Source organism: Camelina sativa, chromosome 14 (assembly GCF_000633955.1).
Source record: "Camelina sativa cultivar DH55 chromosome 14, Cs, whole genome shotgun sequence".
Taxonomy (NCBI): domain Eukaryota; kingdom Viridiplantae; phylum Streptophyta; class Magnoliopsida; order Brassicales; family Brassicaceae; genus Camelina; species Camelina sativa.
Window position 1 is genome coordinate 25,621,896 of NC_025698.1, and position 21,741 is coordinate 25,643,636.

At 34.8% G+C, this 21,741-nt stretch overlaps 5 protein-coding genes and 1 long non-coding RNA gene across 6 annotated transcripts; 5 read left to right on the plus strand and 1 right to left on the minus strand.

Moving 5' to 3' along the window:
- LOC104742450 (RING-H2 finger protein ATL75) lies at positions 1,684–2,827 on the plus strand. The gene has a single exon (XM_010463461.2). It carries the CDS (start codon positions 1,888–1,890, stop codon positions 2,566–2,568), a length of 681 nt encoding a protein of 226 aa, XP_010461763.1. The 5' UTR covers positions 1,684–1,887; the 3' UTR covers positions 2,569–2,827.
- On the plus strand, positions 5,527–6,659 carry LOC104742449 (E3 ubiquitin-protein ligase ATL76). Its single transcript, XM_010463460.2, has one exon. The coding sequence runs from the start codon at positions 5,647–5,649 to the stop codon at positions 6,322–6,324; it is 678 nt and encodes a 225-aa protein (XP_010461762.1). The 5' UTR covers positions 5,527–5,646; the 3' UTR covers positions 6,325–6,659.
- On the plus strand, positions 8,804–10,640 carry LOC104742448 (E3 ubiquitin-protein ligase ATL76-like). Its single transcript, XM_010463459.2, has one exon. It carries the CDS (start codon positions 9,651–9,653, stop codon positions 10,338–10,340), a length of 690 nt encoding a protein of 229 aa, XP_010461761.1. The 5' UTR covers positions 8,804–9,650; the 3' UTR covers positions 10,341–10,640.
- LOC104742446 (RING-H2 finger protein ATL78) lies at positions 12,938–13,883 on the plus strand. The gene has a single exon (XM_010463458.2). The coding sequence runs from the start codon at positions 13,074–13,076 to the stop codon at positions 13,722–13,724; it is 651 nt and encodes a 216-aa protein (XP_010461760.1). The 5' UTR covers positions 12,938–13,073; the 3' UTR covers positions 13,725–13,883.
- On the plus strand, positions 18,481–20,835 carry LOC104742453 (actin-8). Its single transcript, XM_010463462.2, has 5 exons — positions 18,481–18,663; positions 19,075–19,144; positions 19,249–19,642; positions 19,733–20,346; positions 20,451–20,835. The coding sequence occupies exons 2-5, from the start codon at positions 19,085–19,087 to the stop codon at positions 20,514–20,516; spliced, it is 1,134 nt and encodes a 377-aa protein (XP_010461764.1). The 5' UTR covers positions 18,481–18,663; positions 19,075–19,084; the 3' UTR covers positions 20,517–20,835.
- On the minus strand, positions 20,747–21,603 carry LOC104742452. The gene is made up of 2 exons (XR_760535.2): positions 21,476–21,603; positions 20,747–21,088 (listed from the first exon to the last, which is right to left on the minus strand). It is a non-coding gene; the product is annotated as an uncharacterized LOC104742452 (long non-coding RNA).

Sequence of the window (21,741 nt, forward strand, 5' to 3'; positions counted from 1 at the left end):
TAAGATACACAATTTCGTAAATTAAAAATAGAACTTTGATTTTGATTTTTTTTTTTTTGTGTAAGATCTTATAGATATGATTTTCACATATGTACTATACACAATCTATTGTTATTTTAGGAGATCATTACAAGCTTAGAATACTCAGAAAAATAGAAGGATCTAGCATTGTTTTTCTTCCAACGAAGTACCAAAACATCTATCTTAACATTTTTGAAATATATTTTTGTGTTATCCTCTCTTATCTTTGTATCCAAACAAGTTTCAACTAAATTCTCTACAATCCTTACAATCAAACACAATCATTTCCTTATTTGATAATATTAATTTCCTAAAATATATCTATCTAATTTAAATAAATATGTTAGATTAAAATATAATTTTCCTTTCATTTTTATTAATCTTATATTTAATTATTTTAATTACTATTCAATACATAAAGTTAATAAAATTTTAGATTTTTTCAGCATATAATGTGATTTGAATTTTTTTAAACGGATAAATATTAAAAATTGTCTTAGGATATTTGTAACCAAACAAGTATATCCACATATATAGCTCGGAATACATTTTTGGAGTACAATAGGGTGCAATCACTTTTTGCCAACTTCGAATCGGGTTTTTAACTAAAATTATAACCGATTCAATTATCCGGATGCTCCTTAAGATTGCAGAATATTTTGGGCCGGTTTTTAATCCATAGCATACTTATTTACATCCAATTAATGTCAATTAATGCCCATTGTATCTTAGGAAATATCTAATTTGCATACCGAATTTTTAGGACGGAGTTTGACAAAAAGAATTGATAACCCAATTTATATAATCATATCCCTATAATATAGCAACTGTAAATTCAAGATAAATACATCTTAGGAAATATCTAATTTGCGTTTAATAAACGATTACATATTTGGTAAGATCTTATTAGCTTTAGATGTACACTATTAATCCAATAATATCAATTGAGAATCATAATAAGAATATGTCAGATCATTTAATCATTAACTCATAAATAACAAATCGTAAAATGTATATTCTCAACTTGCGAATCAAGAATTTCTACAAACCTCTACCTACAACCGACCTACAACCATTAATAGTATATATCAACAAAATAATAGATATGTGGTGTACCACGGGATAAAACCTAGTTACACTTTTAAAATCGAAACTACCACTCAAACATCTTAAATTTGATCAAATTGATAACGTTCTAAACTGAATTATCAAGCAAGAAAACATATACACATGGAAACCTTTATCAAAAAAAAACATATACACATGGAAAGAACAAAGAAAGACGAATGCTAAAGCACAAAGACTGCTTTACAACACCACATATTGTCGGCAAAGCATTAAACTGTGAAGAAGATACAATAAAATCTTCCCCTTGGCAAAAAATAACAAACAAAAATCAAAAGTAAATAAACTAAAAACATTGAATAATGGAGATAAAATAAAATGCAGCTTATCAAGAATCAACACAAGACAAACATGATAAAACAAAGTTTTTCCAATTTAAAGTGAGACAAAAAGTAGTGTTTTAAAATTCAATGTTGGAAAAGTGAAGAGTCCCTACACTAGCATCTTGTGGTTGGAGAGGTATGGGCCAAATGTCACAATAAGCACTCAAGGATTCATGAAATTGGATAAGCTCTCAAGACTAGCTTGGAAAAAAATATGAAGAGAAACGCACTTTCTTGAACAAAAATTATTAGTCTCCCATTATTAAATTCTCAGTCCCCACTCACTAATCAGTGAGCATCTCATGCTGTATATAAGACCACATTGAATTTCCCAAAACTTTAAGAAGCAAAAGAACCTGACAAGCTAAGCTAAGCATAAAGAAGAGACTTTGGTCCAAAGCTCATCAAAGAGTAAAATATGTCTGCAAATGAGTTACCTTCTTCTTCAGCTCAAGCCTTCCAAGAGCAATCCCTTGGAGGTTTTGTTTCTAGAAAGCTGCTTCTCCACAACCCATTTGATCACAACACTGAACGAGCCTTTGCGGTTGCACCATCTACTTTCAATTCCCATGAGAACAATCTCAGTGGGAATGTCCTGATGCTTCTCTCAGTCCTCATCTGCGGCATCATCTGTTGCCTCGGGTTACATTACATCATTCGTTGTGCATTCAGACGTACTTCAAGTTTCATGATCTCCGATCCGATCTCTGGTTTTTCAACATCACGAGATTCATCAGACAAAGGAATCAAGAAGAAAGCTCTTAGGATGTTCCCAGTTGTGAGTTACTCACCTGAGATGAACTTGCCAGGGCTTGGTGAAGAGTGTGTCATTTGTTTGTCAGATTTTGTTTCCGGTGAACAGATTAGGATGCTCCCTAAGTGCCACCATGGGTTCCATGTTCGTTGCATTGACAAGTGGCTTCAACATCATTTGACTTGTCCCAAATGCAGACACTGTCTGGTTGAGACATGCCAAAAGATCTTAGGTGACTTCAGTCAAGCTGATCAAGTGGTAGCAGTACCAACAGAGAGCGTTATCGTCAGGATTTCTCCTCTAGAACCTGAAGGAAGAGTAAACACTTTAAGAGAAAGCAGCTAGATGCCAAGAGAGGCAGAAACCATCAAAAGTTCAGAATTTGCGCTTTTTTAGTTAGATAGGAGATTTTTAGATCTGATCACAAATCATGTCTTTAGACACTTGAGAAAAAAACATTTCACTCAGGATAACTCAATTTTTTTATGTCTTTCGTTTTTGCCTGTAACACAAAGTGTATACAGAGAGAATATATCTCACGAGTTCATCAAAGTTCTTTTTGCAAAGATATGTTTTACAGTGGAATGTGAATTATGCTTTCTTATCCAAAAACATTAAGAATCATCTATAACCAAAGACTAATAAGTGCCAGTCATATATTCTCAAGTGTCACAATCATTATACTCAGAATAAAATGGTTTCTGGTAATGAATGCCAAGGATTGTGTGAAGTAAGTAGTGTTTTATCTAAGAGATGCATATACCATATACGACGTAGACCTGGTCGCGTGTATGCTTGATAGTGATAAATATACAAAGTTGGTGAAACACAATGCATCTATCCACTCGACCCACTTAAAACACTACCTATATGCCTAAAAATCAAGATAGATTAAACCAGAGGATTCTTCACCGTAATGATAAAGAAAAAAACATCATTACCAGAGAAAAGTGATATGGACCCAACCCACAATAACTAAATAAAACCAACCAAAAGCTAAATTCAGAACTAAAGCTAGGAATACAGTCTTGTAAGATTGCCAGTCAAGTGATAAATCCATCCTATGGGATTTGGCCTTGACACCAAACATACCTATGCCACAATATACTATCGAAGATTTAGAGTTGATCACAAAAAACAATGCATCCCAGTTGAGAGAATCCATACCCACAGCCACAGGTCTCAAAAAAAATCTAAGTGGGGATAAACATCCAGTTATTGTCATCACATGCGTCTCCTACTCTACTCTTTATGGTTGATGCCTCAAAAATTTACTCTACTCTGACATTTATCAAATTGGTACTCAAGTTTGTCTCAGTTTGTGGTGAATCTTCTGTTTAGATTTAATATACTCACTCTATTACTTTTCTCCACAACAGGTGCTCATTGGGGTATGCACACTACCTAGTGGAAGATATTGTCATATGATAAATGAACCGATATAAGGCTACTATTATCTCTGTGATAAATAAAATGGTGCAAATATAAGAGAACACATGGAGTGATCAACTTGATATACCACTTGATATCATAGTCATTTTCATAGATTCTCAAGATATCAAAGTCCGAATCCACAAACCATTCTAAAAAAAACTACGAGTAACTGATTTAGTTAAAGGACCGCATGAACTACGAGATTTAGTAGATCCTGTAATTTAAAAGGGAGCAACATGTCATAAACAAGGTTATCAAACAAAAAAGACATGTCATATACAAGGTTATCGAAACAAAAGACATGCTATAAAAAATGATGGTTTACATAAGGCTTAAGATCCTAGGCAATTCTGATTGGATGAGACACAAATAATGTGTTAAAAAGTTCAATTTAATAGTGAGTGAGGCCGTGCACAAAAAGGAAGGGTTATTGGTTAATAACATAAGACTGTGGTTAACAGGTAGCATATCTCCATTAAGCATCTGCGGGATATCCGATCATATCCAGTAATATGCCATTGAGAGTGTAAAAACTGCTATAAAGTAATTCTTAACTCTTAAGTAGACCTTTATTCGTGATAAATTGCTTAAGTAATGCCCTTACGAAAACAGCTAAAGATAATAGTCTAAATTCTTCAACTCTCTCAACAATTTTGAGGCTTTCTAGAAATCTGCCATAAAACTACTACTGGAACAACCGTAGGACATCAATACAATTTACCAAATAATCATAGTAAAAGTAATAAAGATGTTCAAACTTCTGCTGCCAGTTAAATTCCTATTTGCAATTATTATAATGTTCTTTTGCTGGGTGAGAACTATCTACTCTACTATTAACAAGAGTTAAAAAGTAGGACAGTGTAAAAACAAAAGCACTAGAGGACAATGATAGCTTTGGAAGATAATGTTTAGAAATACTATCTTAGTGCTTTAAGAAAATCCGGGCCACTTGTTGGACTAAAGACCTCAATCAATATGATAAGATTCATGTCTACACTTTTTCTAATATAATACATAGTAGCTATAATTCAGAGTTGTGCTAATAATAAAATTAGAGAACATACCGTTATAAAGCAAAAAAACTGTACACAGTCAGCTGTGCCTATTCATTCTCAAAATGAGATCCCCTACATTGTCAAAACCGAACAGAAAAAAATATATATATATATATTTAGCAGGAACGATGAATGAATAGAAATTTACTTAAAAGCAAGATGAACACTGAGAAAAACATTGGAGAATGAATGAATAAAGAATAGATTCCACCAAAGAAAGCCAATAATGATACATATATGATTAAAAGAAAGGACTGAAGCTCTTTGTTTCAGTATTTCAACTTTCTAGGCAAAGTGTAATGTTCCTAAAACTTTTCTCAGGATTAAAACCAATTGGGTCCAAACCATTTCTACATCATGATAGCATCCAACAAAACTCTTACTTGAGTATTCTCACCTAGTCGCGTTATTTCACCTCAACAGAACCATTTATATGCAGACATGTAGCTACTTGGGAATATATAAAAGAATGAATAACAAACCTAAAAACATATTATAATGAATGTAAACAGAAATCCATCTTATCAAGAATCAACACAAAGACAAAATATGAAACAGAGTTTTTAACATAAAGTGACACCAAAAGAACTAATTTCCTAATCAATTTCCCTATACAAGCATCTTGTGGTAGCCTACCGTAGGAGGTGGTCTGGGCCAACGGCACAATCAGCACTCAAAGTTTAATGGAATTGGATAAGCTCTTTATGGGTCCCAAATACTCCCAACTCTCATTTGAAAAGAAGAAGAAAACTCACTTTTTAGAAAAAAAAATTATTACTGTCCAATTATAAAATTCTCCTGTCAGTAACATTCTCAAGCTATATATAAAGACCACTTTCAATTCCCCAAAACTTTAAGAAGCAATAACCAAACAAAGCAAAGCAAAGCAGAGAGAGGAAATTTTGATTTAAAGCTTTTGTCAAAGAATAAAAAAATGTCTGCAAATGAGTTACCTGCTTCAGCTCAATCCTTCCAAGAACAATTACTTGGCGGTTACGTCTCTAGAAAGCTTCTTCTGCCCAACCCATTTGACCACAACTCTCAACGATACTTGGCAGTTGCACCATCTCCTCTCATAACTCATGAAAACAATCTAAAAGGCAATGTTCTGATGCTTCTCTCAGTCCTCATCTGTGGCATTATATGTTGCCTTGGGTTACATTACATCATTCGTTGTGCATTCAGACGTTCTTCAAGTTTCATGATCTCTGAGCCTATATCTAGTCTATCAACACCACGAGGCTCATCAAACAAAGGAATCAAGAAGAAAGCTCTTAAAATGTTTCCAGTTGTGAGTTACGCACCTGAGATGAACCTGCCGGGGGTTGGCGAAGAGTGTGTCATTTGTTTGTCGGATTTTATTTTCGGTGAACAACTCAGGCTGCTCCCCAAGTGCAACCACGGGTTCCATATTCGTTGCATAGACAAGTGGCTTCAACATCATTTGACTTGCCCCAAATGCAGACACTGCCTGGATGAGACATGCCAAAAGATGTTAGGTGACTTCAGCCAAGCTGATTCAGTTGCGACAGCACCCACAGAGAGTGTAATTGTCAGGATTGCTCCTCTAGAACCTGAAAGTAGAGTAAACCCTTTTAGAGAAAGCAGCTAGATTGTAAGAAAGGTAGAAAACATCATCAATTTAGAATTTGTCAGCAGTTAGATAGGAGATATTATAATCTTGAGCAATATTCATGTCTTTAGCCATAGAAGGGGTTTCTAAAAAGAGAAAAAAAACATAGGACACTTCTAAAATTTTGATGTCCTTTTTTCCTGTAGCACAAAGTGTATACAGACACAGAGAGAATATATGATATATCTCACTTTCAATAGCATCTCACGAGTTCAACAAAGTTCTTTTGGCGAAGTTATCTTTTACGGTAGAATGTATATTATGAAGTCTTATCCAAAAACATTAAGAATCATATACAACCAAAGCTTGATAAGTGCTAGTCATATTCTTATGAGTCATAATCAATCACTACACAGAACCAAAAATGTCACTAGACAGAACTAATGGTTTCCTGGTAATGAATGACAAGGTTTATGCACAGAAACAGTGTCTAGTCTATAGAAGATGCATATACAAACCAGACCTCATCACGTGTACGCTTAATACTGAAAAGTGCACAAAGTTTGTGAACAAAAAATGAATATATCTACTTGACACAACCCATATAACTCAAAATCGATCAACACGCATGAGTCATCGGGATAGCAAATAACATGTCATATGATATGACTCATATGGTCCTTCACGACAATGATAACGAAATCTATTCTGACGTAAGGAATACGGACCCAACCAATAATAGAGTAAACCAACCAACCTAAGTTTCTATGTATAAGTCAGACCTGAAAGCTACTTTGGGGGGATGCATAGTTTTGTAAGATATCAAGTTAATTTACACTAAACTTTGTCTTGCAAGATTCTTAACCATCAGTCATGTACCCATCTTATGGGATCTAACTTTGACACCAGACATATCTATGCCAAAGATGTAGAGTTGATCTGTAGTTACCATCCTGGTCGAGAGAATACATCCCCATAAGTCACACACCAAAATCTAAAAGAGGGTGTGAAGTAAGATAAGTGAGAAATCCTTCACCTTTATTAAACCGAAAACGGTTAAACTTCCAAATGATTCTCATCACAAGCCGCTCCTATTCTAATCTGAGGGTTGATACATGTTGATGCCTTCACTCACACTTTATCTTATCATATTGGTACTGAAGTTTGTATCGTATCATGGTGATGTTCTGTCTAATGTAATATACTTTCTCTATAATTCTTTTTTTCTCCACAACAAGCGCACATCTTGGGTCTTGTACAGTAGCAGTGCTATCTCGTAGTGTGAAACAGAAGAAAAACTACAAAGTTGGCCTAATTGGATTCTATCTCTAAGATAAGAAAAAATAATTGTGCAAATAAAATAAAAATGAACACATGAAGTGTTCAACATGATATAGGGATATTTATATATACCAGTTGATATCTTAGTCATTTTCATAGATTTTACCAAATACCAAACCCGGAATCCTGATCACTGAGTGATTCAAAACCAGCTAAACAAGTTGGTATCAAGAATCTATTGTTAAAAAAATACCAATATTGATTGAGGTAAGGACCACATGTTCTAACTACGAGATTTTGGAGATCCCACAGTTAAAAAAAAGGGGAGCAACATGTCACAAACAAGGTTATCAAAACAAAAGACATGTTATAAACAAATGATGATTCAGATAGGGCTTAAGATCCTAGGCATTTCTGATTGGATAAGATGTACATTAAGTGTTGAAAAGTTCAATTAATAAGCACAGCCCCACTTAAAAAAAGGGAGCTTAATAAAAATTGCGGATGTCCACAAAAAATAAGAGTTATTGGTTAATAACAGAAGACTGTGGTTTACAGGTAACATATGTCCATTACACGCATCTGAGGAATATCAGATGGTATCAGATAATATCTGGTAAATATGCTATTGAAGAATGTGAAAACTACAACAAAGTATTTTTTTAAGTACAACTTTCTCAGTGATAAATCGCAGATTTAGCATAAGTAATGACCTTACTGCAACAACCAATGGTCTAAACTACTCTCTCAACAATCTATAATTCTGCTTTCAATAAACTACTCTGGAACAACCGTAGGACATTAAAAGATGTTGTTAAAACAAAAGATGTTCAAATTTCCGCTACCATTCGAGTCCCATTGCAATTCTTTTTCATGTTCTTTTTGGTGAAGGAGAACTATATGCTCTACTATTAACAGCGTTAAAAGTAACAACAGTGATTAAAGACAGAAGCACTAGAGGACAAATGAGATGCGTTGGAAGATAATGTTTAAAAAGACTATCTTAGTGCTTTAAGAAAATCCCGGGCCACTTGTTGGACTAAAAGACCTCGATCAGTAAGATAGATTCATGTCTAACCTTTTTGTGATATAACAAATATCGTAGCTATAATTCAGAACAGTGCTAATAAAATAATGGAGAAAGTTTCGTCGACATACCGTTAAAAAGCAAAAGAGCTGTACACAATAGGCTGTGCCTATTCATCCTTGCACAATGAACAAAAATAGATATTTACTCAAAGATATTTAGTAGGAACTATGAATACTTAAGTTCACCGAAAGATATTTAGTAGGAACTATGAATACTTAAGTTCACCGAAAGACGAACACTGAGAATTGGCGTTGAAGAGTAAATGAATAAAGAAAGTCGTAGAGCGAAAATCAATAATGGATACATAGATAACTAAAAGAAAAGACTAAAGCTCTGTTGAGTATTTCAAGTTTCAGTTTTTGACAAGCAGCAAAACTCTTACTTGAGCATTCCCAAAAATATTCGAGTTCTCATCTTTTTTCATGTTCTTTTACCTCAAGAGAGCCATTTATATGCAGACATTTAGATACTTGGGAATTACTAAACAGAATTTGCATGTTTTCCCCAAACTCAAGATCATATAATAATGAAAGTAAATTAAAATCTAGCTTATCAAGAATCAACACAAGACAAAAATGATATAAAAAAAAATAAAAATTTCCTAATTTAAAGTGAGACATAAATAAATGATTTCCAAATTCAACGTTGGAAAAGTGATAGTACCTACCTACACAAGCATCTGGGGGTTGTAGGAACTATGAGCCAATGGCACAATCAGCACTCAATGATTTTTGAATTTAAATAAGCTCATTCTGGGTCCAAAGTCTCATTGGACAAAAAAAGAAAAGAAGAAGAAAACCCATTTTTTATAAACAAAAATTATTAGTGTCCAATTATATAATTTCTATGCCCCCCACTCAGTAATCAATAAGCATCTCAAGCTATATATAAGACCACTTTGAATTCCTCAAACCTTTAAGAAGCAATAACCAAACAAAGCCAAGCAAAGCATAGAGAATAGACTTTGATCTTAAGCTCTTTCAAAGAGTATAAAATGTCTGTAACAGAGTTACCTTCTTCAGCTCAAGCCTTCCAAGAACAATTCCTCGGCAGTTTTGTCTCTAGAAAGCTGCTTCTGCACAACCCATTTGACCACAACACTCAACAAGCCTTTGCGATTGCACCATCTCCAATCATAACACATGAGAACAACCTCAGTGGGCATGTCTTGATGCTTCTCTCAGTCCTCGTGTGTGGCATCATCTGCTGCCTCGGGCTGCATTACATCATTCACTGTGCATCCAGACGTTCTTCACGTTACATGATCTCTGAGCCTATATCCAGTCTTTCAGCAAGACGACGTTCATCAAACAAAGGAATCAAGAAGAAAGCTCTTAAAATGTTCCCAGTTGTGAGCTACTCACCCGAGATGAACCTGCCGGGGGTTGGCGAAGAGTGTGTCATTTGTTTGTCAGATTTTGTTTCCGGTGAACAGCTCAGGCTGCTCCCCAAGTGCAACCACGGGTTCCATGTTCGTTGCATAGACAAGTGGCTTCAACATCATTTAACATGTCCGAATTGCAGACACTGTCTGGTTGAGACATGCCAAAAGATATTAGGTGACTTCAGCCAAGCTGATTCAGTTGCGGCAGCACCCGTAGAGAGTGTCATAGAGAGTGTAATTGTCAGGATTGTTCCTCTCGAACCTGAAGGAAGGGTAAACACTTTTAGAGAAATTAACTAGATGCCAAGAAAGCCAGGAACCATCATAAATTCAGAATTTATGCTTTTTAGTTAGATAGGAGATTTTACATCTGATCACAAATTATGTCTTAAGCCATAGAGGGTTCCAAAGGATACTTCTAATTTTTTTATGTCTTTCTTTTTTGCATGTAGCAAAGTGTATATAGAGAGAATATGTCTCACGAGTTCACCAAACTGTTCTTTGCAAAGTTATTTTTACAGTGGAATGTGAATTTGCAATCTTATCCAAAAAACATCAAGATTCATCTATAAGACTAGAACCAAAGATTGATAAGTGCTAGTCATATATTCTTATGTGTCATATCAGTACAATGAACCAAAAAAGTCACTAGACAGAATAAATGGTTTCCCGATCACGAATGCCAAGTGTAGTCTACGAGATGCAACTACGCTCCAGACCTTATCCCATGTATTCTTGATAGTGACAAATGCACGAAGTTCATGAACAAAAAATACATCTATCCACTTGACACGACCCAATTAATCTATCTATATGCCTCAAAACCGATCCACACACATGAGTAGTCATCAAAATAGCAAATACCATGATCAAAACAAACAAAAAAAGATAAAAAGATATTAGCAGGAACGATGAACAAATAGATATTTACTAAACAGAAAAAGAATTCTTTATTACGAAAGATGAACAAATAAATATTTACTTTACACTTTACAGATATTTAGTTACTAGGAACAATGAACAAATAGATATTTACTTAACATATGTTTTAGTTAACAGTTAACACATATCTATTAGATATTTAGTAGGAACGATAAACAAATATATATCTAATCAAAAGTGCACTAAAAGATGAACACTGAGAAATGGCATTGACGAGTAAATGATTAAAGAATAGGTTCCACCAAAGAAAGTCAATAATGGTAGATAAATGATTAAGAGACAGGACTAAAGCTCTGTGCTTCAGTATTTCCAGTTTCTAGCAAAACAGAACTTTTTAATTAAAATGTTCCTGAAACTTTTCCCATGGCCCTTAAAACCCATTGGATCCAAACCATTCTCACATAATGAATGCATCGAGTTGTGTTATTTCACCTTAAGTCGCGTGATTTGACCTTGGTATGTTTCTTTCTGTTCTGTTCAATGTCCACACCTTCATTAATGTTACACCTGCAGTTTTGTAGTCCTGAAAAACAAAAAAAATTCAATCAAAAGTGATTTGAGTATCAAATTAAGATATTCCAAGCAAACGAATCAATTTAGCACACAACAAAAGTAAAGTTTCTTTGCTTTAAAGAAGGTACCAGTTATATGTAACCTAATGGCACAGACAAAATAAAAAAGGAATCCATTTCCGAATAAGACCGGTGAGAAAAGATAGAAAAGAGGCATCTCCTACTATGTAACATCAACTTTTTATCCAAAAGATACACAATCTTCCCCAATCTAATGTTTCACTAAACCAGCTATTAGGAAAGTAGCAAGAAAAAAAAAACTGTTCTACAAAAGCAACTTTCGGAGAATCTTGCTTTGATTTGGAGCTACAAGAAAAACATTTGATACTAGATTCATGCAGATTTCCTTCGCAATTTGCAACCAATGAAATACGATATCTCATAAAGCAAACAAAAAAGAATCATTTTTTATTCGTTCAGTCGTGGGACCAATTGCTTTACCTCTGATTTTAAAACAAAGTTATGTAAAAGATAAAGAGAGAAAAACTGTTTAGTAAAAAAAAGCAGGAGGTGGATACTAATGCTATGAAAGTGATCTTTCTTGATGAAAGTAGCCTTTAACAAGATTGATTGGGAGAGGCTTTGTCCTTTTGGCTACTCTTATAGACAACTTGAGTTACTACAGATGGGGTGGATTCCTGTTCCCCTAACATAAGTAGAATTCACTAAATGGAATTATTTCTTCCGTACACCTTCAAAACCGCACAAAATTTAACAAAGCTTTTAAGATCCACCACTGTTAAAAAATAGCACAAAAGAAAAAGAAAACAAAAAAGGTAAATCAAACCTTGCTTAGTTTCCTATATGAAACACTACATCAGGGTGATGCCTGAAACCGAACCAAATTCATTGTAGATAAAATACAGATATCACTGGGACAGAACTATCTAAGAAAGACTTGACCCTAAATAACTAAAAAGGAACAAGAAGTTCAAAAGAAGCCTCACGAAACAAGGTATTCTTCAAAACCACAACTTAATTTAATGTTTGTGGCATAGTTTGATAAACTCTCCAAACAGAAGAATAAAACATATAATAGAAGCCTCAATACCAAGACAGATTGAGATCTCAGTAAAATGAGCCAGGAGATATTATCTGAATGCTGCTAAGATGGGGAAAGTTCTTGGCTGCTCCAGTTAAAAAGCTCATGGGTCCCTGGAAGCAATTCTTGGAGATTTGATTTGCTAAGGCCACAGCCACATGGCACTACTATTGCAGCAACTGGTATGATGGACCCATTTTCTATAGCAAAGCATATTTCACTATAAATGATTTAATATAATTAGACACAAAAGGTAAAGGTCCTTAATGTGAGCTTGATCTTTATAGTTATTCATCCAACCATTATTTAAAGAAAAAAATAAATGAAACAAGAAACAATTCCTCATTAAAATATTTATAAAAAAAAATGAAACTTTACCTTCCTCTATATAAACAACCTCCAAACATTTCTCTATATAAACAAGCTCCAACGGAAACCCAGAACGCCACCCATCATCTATCTTCAAACTAAGTTACCATGTCAACTACCATTTCCATTCCCACCATGAAACCAACTGAGATCTTTCAAGAAATTCTTGGAAGTTCTTATTCAAGAAAACTACTATTTCATTCCCGTGATCAGTCACCAACTCCGGCACCATCCCCATATGTAGGTGATAACAACTTTGATGCAAATGTTGTTATGGTCCTATCAGTCCTCTTATGTGCACTCGTTTGCTCACTTGGACTCAATTCTATAATAAGATGTGCCTTGAGGTGCTCCAATTTAGTACCATCCGAAGCTGGTGACAACCACCCAGTTCGCTTGACCAACACAGGAGTCAAACGAAAAGCCTTGAAGAGTTTCCAGACAGTAAGTTACTCTACTGAACTGAATCTGCCTGGTCTAGATACCGAGTGTGCAATATGTCTCTCAGAGTTTGTTTCCGAAGAGCGTGTGAAGCTGCTGCCAACATGCCACCATGGATTCCATGTCCGGTGTATAGACAAGTGGCTTAGTTCACACTCGTCATGTCCCACCTGCAGGCACTGCCTCATCCAGACATGCGAGAAGATCGCCGACTGCAGCCAAACAAGCTCGCTAAACTCCACTCAACCACCACAAGACAGCATCATTGTGCAAATAGCACCACTACAACCGGAAAGATGGCTACGCTGTTTTAGGTGAACTAGTCACCTAGATATTGTAGCAATTATGTTTCAAACCGAATTAAAGCACTATGTAAGTAGAACTAGTTGAGATCACAAGCGGTCTACACTTAAAAAACAAGTTTAGCATTTCCAATGTAAAGTTGTAAATATTACGAAAATTGTTACTTTCTTCATATCTTGAACTCCTAAATGTTTATATTTCAAAGTTAAAAGGAAAAAGTGTTAGATAACGGAAAAGTTTTCTTAGATCTGCAAAAACTCACATTGGAAAACGGAAAACATAAACAATTCAAAACTCCAATGTACAGGATGATGAGAAGGAAAATCACTTAAAACGCCTTAAAGCAATAGTCTAGTGGAGGTGGCCAATACACTTAGTCAACTAATAGAAATGTCTTAATCTTTACCATTAAGAAGTTTCAAGGTTTATATAAAAGTCATGCTCTGCCACTAGCTTATTTTTACTGATTATCAAAAGGATTACTGCCCTTTTATATAAAGCTTATAATATTATCATGTACCCTTCCAGAAGTAGAAGAGTCTTCACATTTAAGTTGTAGTATATGATGAGAATCAGGCCATATAGAACTGTGACAACGCGAAGCCCCAGAGTAAAAAAAATGTCAAGGCCCACAAATGAGAGAAACATGCACTAATCCAATCCACCGAAAGGAAAAACAAGTGGTAGATTTAAGAAAAAGAGAGAGGTCACAAGTACTATAACAAACGGCATAAAGCGAATGGGGGGTCCGAGCACAAATCAACCATATGGTCAAATCAAATAATACTAAAAGGGGTGGTTCGATGTTATACTGATCACATGATGAAATTGATAAATGAAACTGAAGTGGCCAATATAGTTCAACAACCAGCATATATGCCAATATAGTTCAAGTACCAAAATCAGTTTCACTAAACCAAATTCATGAAAAATGGATTATAACGAGCTGAAGACATGTAACATTACTCCAGAGATCTACTCATTACTAGAGAAACTCACTAAACAACACAGTGGAAGAAGAACTAAACGCTGCCTCGGACAAAAAAAAAACCTGAAAGGTCCCCTAAAATAGACCAGCTTACAGACAACAAGAGGGATATTTTGGAACCTGACATGTGAAATTACTCATACAAACAATAGTTCGACGACCACTTCCACTCGACTATACTGTAACAAACGGTATAAAGCGAATGTAAGGGTCCCGAGCACGAATCCACCATAATATGGTCAAATCAAATTAATACTAAAAAGGGGTGGTTTGATGTTATACTGATTCACATGAAGAGAATGATAAAAGGGAACTGAGAGTGACCACAATAATTTAACAACCAGCATCGTCAATCAGTAAATAGATTTGGAATCTGGAGTTGAATGATTTAGCAAAACTAAGACAAAACAAGGCGTACAGTGGTACGGACTAAATAGAAAACCCTAGATATTCGAGAAGCGTTGTTTCACTTCAGCCAAATTAAGATTAGACATTGAACATGAAGTAAACAGTAGCAATTGACAAAAAAAAAAAAAAAAAAAAAAAAANAAGTTTCGCTTCATTCAGAACAGTGTGGGATTGAATCTCAATTTTAAGAGATAAAATTTTCGAGAACAATGTCATACGAAATTCAAACAAGAAGCTGTGAACAAATTACCCAGATTACTAAGTTTTTGGAAAAGGGGAAAGTTCTTACCGCACTCATTGACGAAGACGAAGACCTCAGATTCTTCTGAAGACGACGACGAAGTTGCAATGTTTCACTTTTGTTGGCGCCAATGATTTCAGTATTGAGGTAATAATTCCTCTTGAACCAGTTATCGGATCATCCATAGTTTCTAATCCGGGTCAGGTCTGTTTGGGCTTATTTATATATATAGCCTAGTCTTTAGCCCACCAAAGCCCAGAATATTTAACTTTTCGTTTTCAATTGAAAATTTCTGATTAATATTTCGGCTCATGTTGATTAATGTGGGTGGGGGGTTATTCAACCTAATATTTGACTGAACTCAATTTTTCATATAAATTTTGTGTTATTCCAATTTTTTCGTATCCGCAATATCACATAGGTAAATCACTAAAAAATAAAAATAAAAAATGAACAAAATGACTGATTTTAAAATTCATTAGGACAAGAATGATTTTGGGGAAATGTGAATTATCAGGTTCTATATTCGAGCATAATGAATGTGGTGAGCCACAACCAGAAAGTATTTACAACCAAATAAGAAAAAAAAGAAACTTATTAAACCAATTTAAGAAGAAAATATCATAACGTGGCCTGTCATACAACATATATCTATTATTGTATCAATTAGAGTCGCAATTTAATGACATGAGCATTGTGAGTTAGAAGTAGGTTCATGATCATGGGGCACAACGTTCTTACTTCTTAGGGTACAAGTACAACACAACTTTCCTCTCGGCATGCGGTTCAGGCGGATCATAAAGTTGACTTTAGAGTTTTCTATCCTGTTGACAGCTCCTTTTTCCGGTTTTTAATCGGTTTGTTCCGGTTAGTGGACCAACATACTAGACTTTGAAACCAAAAACAAAAACAAACATGGGATTTTAATTTAAGGATTTGTTATGAAAATTTCATGTGATAACACTAAATATGGTATATGATTTTATACATAACTTAACCAAACAAAAATTTGGGCATAATTAATTAAATCTTTTAAAATTAAAATAAGAACACATATATATTATTTGTTCATATATCCAATTATCCCAAATTTTATAATATCGTAGTGGTTTTTTTTTTTTTTTTTGAACAAAAATATCGTAGTGGGTATTTTACCCAACAAACTTTTTTTTTTCCTTTGTGTATAATGTCTTAAAACTGAAAAGCCAAGACAAAATACACCACATAGGTTAGCCAGTATTGCCTCGTCTATCTGACGTGTACCGCTTTGTCTTGTTTTAGGCTAATCAACTTTATATTCGAGTATATGCATGCCTAACTTTTAAAGAATATGACGATTAATAATGTTGTAGCTGTCGGCAAGATTAAATTATGTGACTCAAATATCAAATAATTTAATAACCTGTGTTTGTAATTAAAATAAATAACATATGATGATACTATATAGCTATATACATCTGTTTTGTTATAATTTATAAGTATTAGTTATAATTTAAAATTTCTTTTATATATACTTTTATCTAACACATGTGTAAGTTTGATTAGCAGAATATTAATCTAGAATAATAGGTGTGCAGCTAAAGTTTTATAAATACAAAACTATACTTTTTGTGAAACATAAATACATACAAAAACATTGTGATAAAAGTCACAAAACTGTAAATAAGTGATGTTTTTTTGCGAACGTACACATATAAGAATGTGATATCATGTTAAATGGTGCGTTTAATCTCTATGAAAACATATATTACCTCTAATCGATGTGGCATGTAGGCTAGATTCTACAATACATGATGGTACTAGACCTCTCAGGACTTCAAGAAAGCTATCAGAGTGTTTCACCTCTATATCTTGATCAACTTCATAGTTTGATATATGGCTTTGTGGTGTCTAAAAGACATCACCATTCTTTCAACCATACATTTATTACTATTGGTTAACAACTCACAAGATTTAATACACTGGTTTCAAGAATGGATGATTGGCCATTTTTTTTTTTTTTTTCTATAGAGCATAGATAACTTGGAGAGGTAGGCATTTTATTTATTCCGGGACGTCAGCTTAGTTTTTGAAACGAACAAACAAAGCATACATACTTCCTTGCAAGAAACGCTCGCATCAGAAGAATTTTTCTCTTATGTTGACATGTTGATGTGTTGCTGGTTAGACATTAGAGATAAACCATTTGTGAATTCTTACTAATGTATTATATTTCTTGTGACAAAAAGATGAAATCACATATATATATATATAACAATATGTGATCAGGCCAGCTGATGGCATGGGACGCGATGTTTTGCTATCAAATTCAAATATCTTATATCATTATTGTTTTTAATCAGTTTTTTTTATATATTATTATTTTCTTGGTCAAAATTTCGTATCATTTCGTATTCATCAAAATTAGTCTATCTAATTTACTAATAAGCAAGTTGTGGTGGATTAGTAGCACCCACATAGAATATACAGCCTTCATATGCGTATAACGTTATGGATCAATTCATTTTTTTTTCTCTTTCAGGTGTCTTACATTTTATAACTTGACCATATGCAAAAAAAAAGTTTATTTATTTGAAACTACGTTTACAAATTACAAACAAAACTATATATATATATATATATATATTTTTTTTTTTTTAAAGTATGAGAGGATGAATTATGTTTTAGAGGATGTGGGTCTTGGACACAAAATAGCAGTAGCACAATTCTTTTATTTGTTTGTCTTTTGAAAAGAAAAATAAAAATGTTGTATAGTTCTTTTCGGAGAGAAAAAGAAGAAAAAAAAAAAAAGAAGAAAAGAAAACGATACTCTTTTTTTCAATATAGTAATCAAATTTGTTGAAATCAAGAATCAAAAAACATGGCCATCGTCGTTGTCTCCTCGACTCGCCGACTTGAGAATTGGAATATGCATTAATGAAGCTGTCACATAAGCCATATCATCACAGTCAATCTAATTAGCCATCTACGCCCATCTGATAAATCCAACGGTCCATAATATTTCTCAAACACTTTCCAAAAAATCTCAATTAAAAGGCTGTCTAACAGCCAGGTCATGTTATCTTTTTTTGGTTCTTCATGGTCCAAAAATAAAATTGTTATTTTCTCCAGATAAAGCTCGACTATATAAATAGTTGAAATAACACATTTATACTTCTCCCCTCTTTGAATTGTTTCGTCGTCTTCAGCTCTTCATCGGCCGTTGTACTTTCCGGTGATTAAGAGAGAGAGCGAGAGAGAGAGAGAGTGAGCCAGATCCTTATCGTCTTCGTTCTTGTTTCTTACTCGATCTCTCGATCTTCTCCTCCGATTTTAAGGTAAATGAATCCTCCGATCTACTCCTTGCTCCTTGTTGTGTTGGATCTCGATTACGATTCGAAGTTACTTCGGATTTGATTTTTGGTTGGATTTTAGATCGGTCAAACTATTGGAAAATGTTTTGATCTTGGCTTCGATTAGCTCAACGGTTGATGTTTGACTTGGTGATCTTCGTTGATTTTGCTTCGGATCCGGATTCTTTTGTTCTTCCTTTTTTTGTCTATAGAAATCTGAACTTTGAAATGTTTTTGTTGAAGTATTTGACTTCGGAATCTGTTGATTTTACTTTGACGGATGAAGAAACCAATTGATCATCTGATGATACATGAATCCTTGCAATTTTATCATCCGATGAGTATGTGAATCCTGTTTTTGATTAATCAACGCTTTTGCTTCTTTCTTGATTGCAGTTCATAAACCATGGCCGATGCTGATGATATTCAACCCATTGTCTGTGACAATGGTACTGGAATGGTCAAGGTTAGTTGATTCAGTTCCTTTACTTGTCAGGTTTTGTGGATTCTCTCACTTTCTTGTTAAGATATTATTGATAACGTGGATTATACAAACTCTTTTGTACACAGGCTGGTTTTGCTGGAGATGATGCTCCCAGGGCGGTTTTCCCCAGTGTTGTTGGTCGACCTAGACATCACGGTGTCATGGTTGGGATGAATCAGAAAGATGCATATGTTGGTGATGAAGCACAATCCAAAAGAGGTATCCTCACATTGAAATACCCGATTGAGCATGGTGTTGTTAGCAACTGGGATGATATGGAAAAGATTTGGCATCACACTTTCTACAATGAGCTCCGTATTGCTCCTGAAGAGCACCCGGTTCTGCTTACCGAGGCTCCTCTTAACCCAAAAGCCAACAGAGAGAAGATGACTCAGATCATGTTCGAGACCTTCAACTCTCCAGCTATGTATGTCGCCATTCAAGCTGTTCTATCACTTTACGCCAGTGGTCGTACAACCGGTTAGTACATTATTGATTTAGTTTTCTGGTCTGTTTTTTTTTTTTATAATTATCGTGTCGTCTTGATCACAGTGAAATGATGTTCTTTAGGTATTGTGTTGGACTCTGGTGATGGTGTGTCTCACACTGTGCCAATCTACGAGGGTTTCTCTCTTCCACATGCTATCCTTCGTCTTGACCTTGCTGGTCGTGACCTCACTGATTACCTCATGAAGATCCTTACCGAGAGAGGTTACATGTTCACCACAACAGCAGAACGGGAAATCGTGAGAGACATCAAAGAGAAGCTTTCCTTTGTTGCTGTAGACTATGAACAAGAGATGGAGACCTCAAAAACCAGCTCCTCCATTGAGCAGAACTATGAATTACCCGATGGACAAGTGATCACGATCGGTGCTGAGAGATTCAGGTGCCCAGAAGTCCTTTTCCAGCCATCATTTGTGGGAATGGAAGCTGCAGGGATCCACGAGACAACTTACAACTCGATCATGAAGTGTGATGTTGATATCAGGAAGGACCTTTACGGTAACATTGTGCTCAGTGGTGGTACAACTATGTTCTCAGGTATTGCAGACCGTATGAGCAAAGAGATCACAGCTCTTGCCCCAAGCAGCATGAAGATTAAGGTCGTGGCACCACCCGAGAGGAAGTACAGTGTCTGGATCGGTGGATCCATCCTTGCTTCTCTCAGCACTTTCCAGCAGGTAAAATTTGGAAACCGCCATTTCTCATTTTTAGCTTCTCTCGCACTCGGTTGATTAAATGTAGAAAATTCCTCATATTGGTTGTCTCTTTTGTGTTTAATCAGATGTGGATCTCTAAGGCTGAGTATGATGAGGCTGGTCCAGGCATTGTCCACAGAAAATGCTTCTAAGCCAAAAAAAAACACAAAGCGTTTTCATGACGGGATCACAGTTCATTCTACATCTCCGATTTGTTTGTTTCATTTTATCCCCTTTGTCAATCTTGCACCATGTGAGAAACTTTCTGGTTAAAGCGTTTGGCGAGGTGTCAGGGGAGGTGAAAACCGCTTTTGCTCTTACCTGAGGCACTAATCCCACGTTTCAAACCCAGCTCTATTCCTTATTCTTGTCCATTTGTTTGTTTGTAGCCTCTTGAAACTCGGATAAGAAACAACACCTCTTTGGATTGTTGATATATGTACTCTATGCTGAATAAATCTTTTTGTGTCAGTATCAAAAAATGTTTGGAAAACTCTATAGCACCGTTTCATGCCTTAGACCCATTCATTTAATCACACGTAGCAGTGGATTCCTGAAAACAAGACTTCGGCTAGATGTGGGTTTTAAATTTCACCTCGTTGAGTTCTGGTCTCATCTACGCGTGTTTTCATGAATCACATAACATCAACAACACCAATCTAAGAAACCCTTAATACCCCTATTTTAGAAATCGTTAGTCGGACGGTTGAGCTGGGCCTAGCGCCTAACAAAAAAATCGGAGATTAAACAGAAATTAATCGAAAATTAATTTTAAGATTATTTTATTAAATTAATAATAAAATACAAATATATAATATCAAATATATAACTAATTCTATTTATGTTAAAAACAAATATCAAATAAAATATAAAACTATAGTATTGTTTTTAAAATTACGATAAACACATAAAAATATAATTTTAAAGAAAATTTAATGATTTTCATTAAAATTGTATACATTAATTAATTAATTATTGTAAAACATCGCTAAAAGAAAATTTTTAAAACAGGGCTTAATACCAAATGGTTAAGAAACATAAATATGCTAATTTCAGAACAAAAACATTAAGGGAGCAAAATATTTTAAACTAGAGTATTGTAGGGCTTTACCCCGAAGGGAGCCCTTCCAGAAATTCTCGAAGGCCCAAGACAAGCTTAGGCCCAGGAGGGGGTTTGGAAATAGTTTTCAACCAGCAATAGACGCGCCTCGGTTAGAACCTCATAAGCTGCGTCATTGCCCCAAGCGCAAAGATGAGTTTCAGCCAAAACAGACCCTCTTTATTTATACCCAAACAAAACCTCGCTTCTCATAAGTTTCTTCCGATGTGGGATGTTGTGTATGCCAATATAACTAAAATAATATTTCCGATGTGGCA